Source organism: Schistocerca cancellata, chromosome 2, assembly GCF_023864275.1.
Source record: "Schistocerca cancellata isolate TAMUIC-IGC-003103 chromosome 2, iqSchCanc2.1, whole genome shotgun sequence".
Taxonomy (NCBI): Eukaryota; Metazoa; Arthropoda; class Insecta; order Orthoptera; family Acrididae; genus Schistocerca; species Schistocerca cancellata.
In genome coordinates this window covers 993,265,508-993,277,704 of record NC_064627.1, presented here as the reverse complement: position 1 = coordinate 993,277,704, position 12,197 = coordinate 993,265,508, and the positions used below count along the sequence as shown (strand labels likewise).

The 12,197-nt window shown below is 34.3% G+C and overlaps 1 protein-coding gene across 1 annotated transcript in view; it reads right to left on the bottom strand.

Annotated features, from left to right (window-relative positions):
- Positions 1-1,948: 1,948 nt before the first annotated feature.
- LOC126162969 (protein tramtrack, alpha isoform-like) overlaps positions 1,949-12,197 on the bottom strand; it is a 167,311-nt gene continuing 157,062 nt past the window's right edge. The window contains exon 5 of the mRNA XM_049919817.1: positions 1,949-10,721. Coding sequence (XP_049775774.1) covers positions 10,231-10,721 — 491 coding nt within the window. The 3' untranslated portion in view covers positions 1,949-10,230. The remainder of the gene's footprint in view (positions 10,722-12,197) is intronic.

Below are 12,197 nucleotides of genomic sequence, written 5' to 3'. Positions count from 1 at the left end.
ATGTAATGCGTGAACTTTAGAAATTAAAAAAAAAAAATCCAGTAATAGTGAAGCTTATTTAGTATACACTAACTAAACTGACATTGTTTTAGACTTACTGTAGTAAAAATCGCCTACCTGAATTATCTCATTCAAAGCATCTAACTCCTTATAAATTTTTCTTTATTTGACAGGTATCTCATTCTCTGTTCTAACATCGTTGTTTACAAGAGTAGGAGGAAATAAGTGATGTATTAAAACTATGAGCCAGTCTGTGGGTATGCAATGATAATGTTAAGCTTCCTGGCAGATTAAAGCAGTGTGCCAGACCAGGACTCCAACCTGAGACCTTTGCCTTACGAGGGCAAATGTTCTACACCAAATGACCTACCCAAGCAATATTCTTTCCTCCAAGAGTGATAGTCACGCGAGATAAAACTTCTGTGGAGTTTAGAAGTTAAGAGAGGGGGTACTGATGGAAGTAAAGCTGTGAGGCCCAGTTATGAGTCATGCTTGGGTAGCTTAATTGGTAGAGCAATTTTCTGTGAAAGTCAAAGGTCCCAGGTTCGAATTTGGTTCCAGCACACAGTTTTAATCTGCCAAGAAGTTTCATATCAGTGCTCACTACACTGCAGAATGACCACGTTACTGGCAACACACTCCCACTTGACACATGGGTTCAATTCCAAGTCGGGCACAAAATTTTAATTTCTAAAAAAAAATTTTAATTTTTTACATTTGCATGTTTCCTGTATTCCAAGCTGAAGGACGTGGCTTTCTTTCTTAAAAATATGTGAGCCTGTCTAGATAAGGAATGATGTATGATTAATCTCTCATATCATGCTTGATGGTTATCCACAGATATTCAGAGCTTAGTATCTATGAAATAGATGTCGAGAAATAAAATCCTCATGAAAAGCCACAAGACTTATATCACAAGACACTGAATTCAGTTTTCCTGTAGAGCTGCATGTGAATTTATGTGACATGGATGTCATCAAATTCATTGCCATCAATAAAATATATATATATGTCTGTTTGTGTGTCTATCGACCTGCCATATATATATATAAAAACAAAGATGATGTGACTTACCAACGGTTGCTTCGTCAGGAAAGAGGGAAGGAGAGGGAAAGACGAAAGGATGTGGATTTTAAGGGAGAGGGTAAGGAGTCATTCCAATCCCGGGAGCAGAAAGACTTACCTTAGGGGGAAAAAAGGACATGTATACACTCGCGCGCACACACACACACACACACACACACACACACACACACACACACACACACATATCCATCCGCACATACACAGACACAAGCAGACATTTGTAAAGGCAAAGAGTTTGGGCAGAGATGTCAGTCGAGGCGGAAGTACAGAAGCAAAGATGTTGTTGAAAGACAGGTGAGGTATGAGCGGCGGCAAATTGAAATTAGCGGAGATTGAGGCCTGGCGGATAACGAGAAGAGAGGATATGCTGAAGGGCAAGTTCCCATCTCCGGAGTTCTGACAGGTTGGTGTTAGTGGGAAGTATCCAGATAACCCGGACGGTGTAACACTGTGCCAAGATGTGCTGGCCGTGCACCAAGGCATGTTTAGCCACAGGGTGATCCTCATTACCAACAAACACTGTCTGCCTGTGTCCACAGGCACAGGACAAACTTTTCTCATGATTAGTTTCAACTCAAGAAGTAATCATAAGAGACAGAAATTAATAACACACTACACCAGGCAGTACCCATATCCATCAATAGCCCACCAGTAACAATAATCGCTAAATAATGTTGCCTCAACCACTCAAGATCCAACCGCCACTTAAAAATGAGCCACACAAGATTATTAAGTGCCATCTATACAGAAATAATTCTCTTGAAGGATGGGGAATAGGTGGATGTGGAAAGGGAAGAAGTTATGTTGCGAGTCACAAATGGAGTAACCGAATTTTTAAAAGTAAGTAATTAAATATGAAATGTTATGTCCTTGGAGGTAGATTTATTCAATATTTTTAATTTGAAAAATTACAGTGTTTCTGGTATTACAAATATAATTATAAAGCAAACTCTCTAACAAAACCATTGTAATTGTTGTAAATAACAATATGCACTGACTGTTTTGTAATATGATTCACATTACTTCTGAGCCATTTACAAAATCAGATGGCTTCTGTGGATTCTTATACACTAAATATATAAATACAATGTCATCCACTAATCAAAATGGGACTGCATGCTGTACTTCTAAAGCACTATGAGTGAGTAACAAAGACAAAATTACATAGTACAACAAATCTGTTAAACATTTATATGAAGCAGCAAAAATATTACAAATTCTGAAATGTTTTATTAAATTTTCTCAACAGCAGTAATAACAAGAACACAACTCTGCTAAAATTAATCTTAATGAATACCATATTTCAATAACAGTTAAAACTGTATAAACTTTTTTTTATTTGTAGGCACTGAAGTTTAACTGTGTTTTGATAACTGATCTCTAGCACTGTCACTCCCAGTTTGTTTGGTTTTAAGACTCTGACACTCCTGAGAAATCATTTTAGTCACTGTGCAGTGAAATAAAATGCTGCACAGACAAGCAGGATATAAGAGTGTAGTGGAAATACATGTAATGCTGGTATAAACTGCAGGAACATGATGCCATCACTCATCCTGTACCACCAGAGCTAGAGAGGAAATGTAGCACATTGTGCTCATGGAGCTTTCAGCAAGTAATATCACAAACTGACTGTAATTCAGTTCTTTAAATCTATAAAGCAGCTTTGATAATTATTCATGGAATGGCTTCTCTCTCATGAGTATCACTACTCAAACAAAAGTTTCAATAGTAAATAAATGTCATAACACAAGCAGCACTGTAAAAAGTATTGAGGATTCTGTAAATAAGAAGGGTAAAACTTTAATGCATCTCTCATCCACGTGTGCACACCCTTTAATTTGTAAGGAAGTCACTTGACATTTAAATGTAATTTCCATGAAATGAACTAAGAAATGCAATACTGTTCCAATCCAACACTGATATTTGCATTAATATGTTTAACAACTCTACTGCCTTCAAATAATTCATGGAGGAATTTTGAGAGTAAGGTAAACAGATTAGGTAGCATATGGAAGCATACAGGCAGCCATTTTTGCCTCATCAAGAAGTGAATAGAACAGGCAGTGATTAATTCTGGCATGAATGCCCTCCACTTAAGACATGTACATTTTTTTGCTTGCTAAGCTTATATCTAGATGTGGATTGTGTAGTGCTTAAAGCAATATGCATAGAAACATGTTGCTGCTTTCAGTAAGTTTCTGAACAGCTAATTAATGCTTTCCTCTCTATGTGGTGTATAATAAAGCAAGATTTTGGTCATAACGCGCAGGTACTTATTTGTTGCTACTGAAACATGTACCAATGAAAGAACAGTAAGTGTAAACACACATAACAGTTTTGAGTTTGCTTCCAGTAATTACCAAAATATTTCTCGGTGTCAAGAACCTTAAAAGAGGGATGACTCTCAAAAGTTACACTTTCTATCACAGAAGATGATCTCAGGCACTTTATATTGGTTAGGACCAATAAATGTTACACGGTCTAAAAACCATTTTAAAAAAGTTTTATTTACAAGGCTTTTTGCACTAACATTACCTGACAGACTGATTAAAAATGTGTTTAAAAGTTGTTACAGCTTCTTACATTCCACTAGATTAATTCAAGATATCATAGAATGATAAGTACTCAAGATACAAATAAAGTAGGAAGGGAAGACAAAATATTACATTGCAGTATTCAAATAATCTGTAAAAATTATCTGCATTTCAAAAAATTAGGGTTCCATGAAGCACAGAGAGAAGTGGTATGTGGAAGAAGTGAATTAACTGGAGGAACACTACACAGATATGTACCTACAACACAGTTTATGAACTGATGTAATAATTGTAATGAACAAAGTGAAGCAAATGGTTCATGGTGTTCTGAATTTTGCAAACAATGGTTCTCATGATGTAACTGAACTAGCAAGTAATTTAAAGAAAACCCTGACACTAGAGAATATATATATTTTTGGGAGGGAGGGAGGGAGGGAGGGGGGGGGGAGGGAGAGAGAGAGAGAGAGAGAGAGAGAGAGAGAGAGAGAGAGAGAGAGAGTGTTTTTTTTTACAGCAACAGATGATGCCACTTGTACAATGTTTTCAGAAAATTTGTCAGACAGGTTTATTACTGATTTCTTCAGGCACATCATGACAATTTCTAAATGTGATCATATGAAATCACACATATACAATCACACCCAACAAAAACTTTTATATCAAAATTAGTCCTCCTCCAATAAAATCTGCAGAAAATTTATTACAAAAGAGATTTTCAATTATAAACAATTTCTTTCTTTCAAACAACTGCAAAGTTTTTTAAAGTAACTACAATAAATTTTTTCTCATATAATAAAAGAAAACTCCGGATCACCAGTATTACAATATTCACTTTCAATAATAATAATAATAATAATAATGTACTTTATATACAACATATAATATACAAACTCTTTAAAACTTATGGTTAGTAGTTATTACCTATTCATGAGCACTAAAATATAAATGATTGCACATAGTATTATATGTTTCTAAATGAAAACAAAGACAACAAACTGTATAAGCAAAAATATACATTCAAAACAGAAAAAAAGGTGCCAAATAACAGCAATTCATAGTAGAAAATATCTTCACATAACTGGCCTGTTTTATGACCTACTATCAGTGATGAAACTAACTCAGTTACTTCACAAAAAATATGTATGTGAAAAGCTGACTTGATTTACATTTTGTAAAAGTTATGAAAAACAATTTCTGATCAAAAATACAAATTACAAGAACCAGAAAATTTTGTAATATTTTGATACTGAAAGAGAATTTGCTAAAACACTGATGGCACTGATGAAAAATGAATGATATAACTGACAACAGCTTGTAGCAGATGAAACTGTAACAGTTCAGGGGCTAGAGCAACATGGTTCCCAAAATTACCAAAATATTTCCTAGATTAAAGTACCCAAAACAATAAAAGAAACAAATACTGTAAAGCAAGAAGCACCACTTTTAGAACATGATACACATCACCTAACAGAAACATCACAAATAATCATCTAATGATGCCCAAGTAACATAATACTTGCTACTAAAACTTGTCCCAAAACTTAATGAAGTCACTAAAAACAACTTGCAGATTTTTAACAATATACATACTCTATCACAATTAGAAATAAAATCACACAACAGTATGTGTGTTTAATTTTTTTATACTTTTAACAGATCCAAGATTTTAAATCTTATAACACTTTGCTTTAAGCACAGCTGGTTAATTGCTGTTCATGCCATATCATACAACAAAGTTTCACTTTGGTATAATTAAAGACATGAACTGAGTTTATCACTGTCAAGGAATGTTCCATCTATTACCTAATATGACTAGGGCATAATAAGACTGTTCAAAATTTTAATTTAAACTTTCAAAAGCCTCACTGTGACTTTCATATGACTCTTGGGCAACTATGTGAAACAACCAAATAACTAATGAACTGATACAGTACAAAATATTAAAAACTAATAATAATGGTGATTGCAGTGGGCCACAGTGTGTTGGAATGAAGTTACAAATTAATTTTTTTGGTGTTAGTGTAGAGTACCGAATGGGAACTAAAGAAATAAAAACAATTGCTGTCACTCCAACCAATGACAGATTTTGCTATTTTGAAGTCATAGGCACTATGCCACCCTGTCAGCTTCCACACTCAAAATATGTTGACAGGATACTGCAGGTCACTGTTCCTAGATCATTCCAATAACACAGTAATATAAATTGTCTGCTACATCACGCAAACTTAGAGGCATGCTAACTACTAAACTATAAAGTAAACACATAAATACAAATGTGATGGTTCTCTGTGTCAATTGTAGTTTCAAATCTTTTACAATAATTCTATGGTAACATTATTTAAAACATATAAATTGTTGAGGTGCTATGCACTAAACTCAACATGAACTACAAAATCTGTGCCAGCCATGTATGAATACATACATATTCATTTGTCCAAAGACAGCCCAATCATCTTCAGGAAATATTATCACAAAGAAATCTGAATAAAGCTCTACCATGTGTACAATATGCAAGTAGTACACTGAAACAAAGCAAGAACAGAAGTCCAACACCAATGAAACATCATTCCATTCCTGCATGCTTGAAGCTTAATGATAATTTCAATAAATATTTTTTCTAACAAAGAAGAGTTCCGAGTTCCTAAAAACTTCAACATTATATCACTATAAAAATATTAAGTGTTCTCAAGGGATCTAAATAAAACCGAAACTTTCCCTCTGAAAAATAAAACAACTTCCCTTAGACTGAAAACATGGGAAACAAAAACAAAGAATGTAGGGAAAAGAAAAAAATCCATACATTAATCCCAGCTGTAATGTGATAGAATATCTATTTAGAAAAACTCTGCTATGCAGAAATAATTAACACTGATTAAATAACAAAGATATTAAACACCTTCTGAAGGAGACAATACTATGTACAAAACTACATGTTCACAAGTATATAATATTACAGTTCACTGTGATAATCTTTTATATATTCTTACTTTAAAACTCTCTTATTTTAAAATTAAGTCATTAACTGCTGTATATTCACCGGAATTTTTACAAATATTTCCAATACGATGAACATGATTCAATGGCAACTGTCTTCAAGTGTGTGTGTGTGTGTGTGTGTGTGTGTGTGTGTGAGTGTGTGTGTTTGTTGTCCCCTTATGCACTCGGTAAATCATGATGAAGTTTTGAACAACATTAATTTACATCTGTTTTTAACACATTTGGACATTTCTACCAACAATTAATAAACTATACCACAGCAGATGTGCTTGTTCAAAATAAATGAAGTCAGCTTTATCACATCGCACAAACAAAACGACTTTGTGAGGAAGTTAGTCAAACGATTAAAAATTTTAGAACAGGGATAGGCATCATATGATATAATTTCTTGCTTCATGGAGATTATCAGCTTTATTCTGCAACACAACTAGTGAGACGAAAGTGAACAGCAACCAGATTTGAAAGAACACTGGAGTAAGGGTGAGCTCTTCCCTGAACAGAATCATTGTTTCTTTTGGTTTTAAAACTTGGATATCCATTAGTAAATGAAGTACAGAAAGAGACTTTCAATGTTGTTGAACCTATATGATGACACTTTCTTCAAAACAACAAAAAATCTAAGTTATACGGATGGCGAAGTTAGCATGTGAATATAACAGTATAGGAAGTATAAACATATGAATTAGAGTAGCAAAGCAATAAAAATGGAAAAGCAATAAAAATGGAAAGCATGACTCAACACCGACTGAAGACTGAAACACTAAGTTCATAAAATTCAGAATAAAGCTTCCAAAGGGTAATAGTAAAGCTGAATTGAATGGAAGAAAGTCTACAGTAATTATTAATACACATCTATTGAGTAAAAATGTGTTTCCAACAGATTTTAATAACGTGAAATTCTGAATGCTCTTACAACTAAAAAGCAGGAAATGTAGTCTTGACAGTTAGTCTATTCAGAAAGGCACTTCAGTGTTTTCAATAGAAATGGCTCACTTTTAAATTATTTCTCACTAAAAACCTTTGCTCTCATAATTGTCATCATACTTTCATAAATGTAGTTAATGTTTGTGGATTTCTCATTGCTCCTCTCAATTTTGAATCACAGTACCTTTGATAATAAAACGTGTGTAACATTTGACTGTCTGAATAATCATTTCCCCCGCACTGAAAATAGATCATGCTTTTTTATTTACAGGAAATCTTCCTTATCAACTTTCCATCCATTTCCTCACCCAGTGCTAACAACAATATGACAAACCTAACCATCCACAATAGTGAGAAACCATGTTCCTCAATTGATAAAAAGCAGTGACAAGTTCAAAAGCGAAAGATGTATGTCACTTCCTATCCAAAATTCAAAACATAAGTTTTTGAAATGAATATATTTATGTTGTCTAGATTTCATTAATATCAAATTGATTTTGTCAAATTAGTAAAATTTAATGTGTGTTAAAAACAAATATTTTTTCGCCTGAACTTACACGATTCTATATAAAAATTTAAATTGTTACTTAAAAATACATTAACAAATTCTTACTGGGAAAAGGTGCTTCTCTTAGCAGTGATGGGGAAGTAAATGATGAATATGGAAACAGTCACCATACAGCAGAGATACAAAAACTGAAAGCATATCACAAAGCAGCAAAATCTTTTACTACAACAAATCTGCCAATGCAAGACAAACTGATGTTTGAAGGCAAACTCTGCATTACTTCATGGGGCACAAATGTTTTCAAAGAGTTTTAAAAAAGAGAACGCAAGCAATATTAGTATGTACGTTTCAATTCAGTTTCTGTTCTTTTGAATTATACTAGCATATCTAATGAGTGCAATAATAATTCTGACTAACAAAATATGTTCAGCACCACTGAATCATTTGCCCATTAATCCATAATATAAAAGTTGAATATTTGTTCTACAAGATTGTCAGTTATGAAATGTCTTCAGATATTCAGCAACTACTTCTCTCCAAAGATTAGAGATGACGCAGTTGCAACCATTTAGCCACCTATGTTTTCAAACCATCTCTAGAGATATGTACATGCAACAATATATTCTTTATATTTTCACAACACTGTAAATACAGTGTACGAACAAACAATAATTTTTAACTCTAATTTGTAGATAAATCATGTTATATGAAAGTTATATTTTATATATGTGTATATATATATAATGTATATAAATATTTATAGGCAGTGATAAAGGCAAAAGCACCATGAAAAGACAACAGTTAAAGGAGAAGAATTGGCCACAAATAATAGCGACAAATTTGGTATTTGTCAATCTTAACAGCCACACCCAATACAAAGTGAAAAATGGTTATTTGGTACAAAAATACTTTTTTTTTTTTTGGAACAGGGGGTGGGGAGTAGGTATCTAGATAAACAGACAAGACAATAGAAAAGACAGAGAGAGCGAGCCTGACTTTACACTTTCAAACAGTTCAGATACAGGTGATCAGACTGCGTAGAACAAATGAATATCAAAGTTTGTAATATGTGATTTCATTACGCTATTAAGTACACTATTCTTACATCACAATTTGTACTTGTCATTAGATTACTTCACAACTACTGGAAAGTCCTTTGGCAAATGTATGGAAAGGAGAAAGAATAATACTAATTTATAAAGAGAACTTCCCCATTTTTCACACATGTAACTTCAAGTGTGTCTGACTACCGCAGAAAATTTACCAAAGACAAAATCACCAGCACAATCAGTGAATCACATATTCAAAGTACTATTTGCAAGCAAACAGAAACACACGAAACAAAGGCAGGAGAAAGTATACAGTACTTTTGAGTGTACTAAAAAGTTTTCTTGACAAATTTGAATAAAGACAAAATGATTAATGTTTCCAAGTACGAAAGACAGACTGAAAGAAACTGTTATGATGAAAAAATGCCTTGTAAGTCAATACATTTGTCAGTAGCTGAACAACCAAATGTTCATAAGGATTCATATTTTTTATAAGGAATAATAATAATAATAATAATAGTAATTATTATTATAATTTAGGTTTTGGTGTTTTCAATCAAATTTTTCTTTAACCGGTACAGAAGGTTAGAAGCTGTGAGATAAAGCCGATGTATATGTGGTACTTTCTTGAAGTGTGAAACTGACAGTTATTACTTACAAGATTCAGCTAATGCAACATGTATAAACCTGGGACTCTTACAAGTTAAAAATGAAAAGAGAGAGAAAGTCTTCGAAGACTATAAATTCAAGGCAGGAAAATGAAATGCTCTCTACAACAGATTAAAAAGTCGTTTATATGTAGGGCACATCCAACCACAACAAATGAAAAAGAAAGCAATTTTTTTTTTTTTTTGCAGAACTAAATGCCCTACCTAACCTCAAGCATATGTGCAATTTGGGCTTGGGAATTATCACTTTCATCAAGGCACTGAGTACTGAGAGTTCTTGAGTTGTGTATCACACAGGCTGCCAATTTCTTATGAAAAAACAATTGTTCCCACAAATACCATGACACATCCAAATAAAAAATCAACATACACTACTGTGTAATAACATCTAGAAAGATCTGTCACATACAAAACTTTGAAGTCTTAATAAACAATTAACATCTGCTCATTATGAATGCTATCTGTTATGGTGGCAAGAAGAATCCGAGTGGAAATACACAATCTTTAGGCATGAAACAGTCATGTACAGTTTTCATGTGATTTTTCATCTTGTCTGGCCTTGAAAACTCTTTTGAGCATACTGGACATGGAAAGACTTTTCTCTGATGGCCTTCATGATACAAGAAGGCATGTCGCTGGAAGCTATATTTGTTCTTGAATGTTTTCTGGACATCAGCCTTGGCACATTCTGTACACTGGTAAACACCCTCCGAGATGGATGCATATCGAAACAAATTAAGTCCTCGCACACTCATCTCTGTAAGCTGTTCTGCAGGATCTTGGCTGGCAGAAGTGGCTCGACGTCGCGCTCGTCGTTTGACAGGTGGCCGAGCTGCTGGTGGAGCAGACGCAGGTGCTGGTGGTACAGAGGGAGAGCTTGCACTGTCTTCTGGTCCCTCACTCCATCCATCTTCCCTGCTCTGTGGCCGCTCAAGCTTTGGTGTCAGCAGTGGATCTGTGAGCAACACACTGTGTTAATAAATATTCCGGCATGCCTAAAAGTTTGGAGACAAAGCAAACAGAAAAATAAATTTCATGCAGATGATATTCAAGCTTAATCTACGTATTGCTTAATTATGCATTCTTTACATCACTGAGTAGCATATTCTAAGCAACAGACAATGCATAATACATCTGAAAATTAAATGTTATTGAACAGCATGCCAGCAATTTATATACACAATCACATCAGTAAAACAAAATGTCACATTTAGTTAAGTTTCATGCAAGTATTCTGTTCTCTTCCAATCCTTAACACGAAATACAAATGTGATATTACAATGCAGCTTTATTCTTATTCTTATGTATTTAATTTTGCAAAAATTGTAACCACTATGCACAAAGAATTAATCCCTCAAACTGATGCTCAATAACACTAAATTCTGCATGTAATACCTGTTGCGTACAGTAAAATTCTAAATTTTGAAAAATAACTATTTGCTACAACAGGAATGGTTGACTTTGAAATACTCATAACAGCATGGGTTCAAAAGAACAGAATTCTCTTAAATATCTGATCTTTAATCATGCCTGAAAACTGAAGTATAAAAACACAATAATGTTAAAATGGCAATGGTTCCTTAATTTTGTTGTGGCTTTGAGAAAAACGGTTGCACCATTCATTTTATTAGATAACAAAGGATTACGTGACAATACTAACATGTAGTTATTTGGTCCTGTGGGATCGCCTATGTTCAGCCATTGTCTGTATCAGTACTACAGTATCATATATTCTAATTGCATTACTGCTGATACCATTTAAAAATGCTCAGGAATGAATTTATGTCAAATCCAAGAACAGAAGTACAGAGTGTACATAAAGTCCGGGAACACTTTCAATTATTTATTGCACAAGAACCGAACACTGTACAGATGTCATACATATGTCATTATGAAGAGAAACCCTGAAAGTATTTTTTTTTCTTTTTCTTTTTTTTTCTTCACCGCAGCATAGTTTGGTAATTTGCTGATAGTCAGCGCTAGTCGCAAACATGGCGAGTGCAGGTGCTGAGCGAGTTTTCTGTGTGTTGGAGTTCGACAAAAACAAGTGTGCTACAGCTGTTTAGAACCAAGTATAATAAGGAGCCACCAAGTACAGAAAAGAAGCCGCCAACAAGACAGGTCATTTACCACTGGTACAACAAATTTGTTACGATGGGTTGCTTGTGCCCACCGAAGGGAAGCGGACGGCCCAGTGTGAACGAAGTGAATATGGAGCACGTGCGAGAGACATTCATAAGGAGTCTAAAGAAATCGGTGCATTGTGCATCCCGTGAACTTGAAATGGCTCCAATGACAGTGTGGAACGCGCTGCGACAGAAGCTGGCTATGAAACCATTCAAATTGGAGCTAGTGCAGATGCTCAATGACGACGACAAAGACAAGTGTGTTTTGTTTGCGGTTGCAACAATTGAATGAGGATGGGGATGGC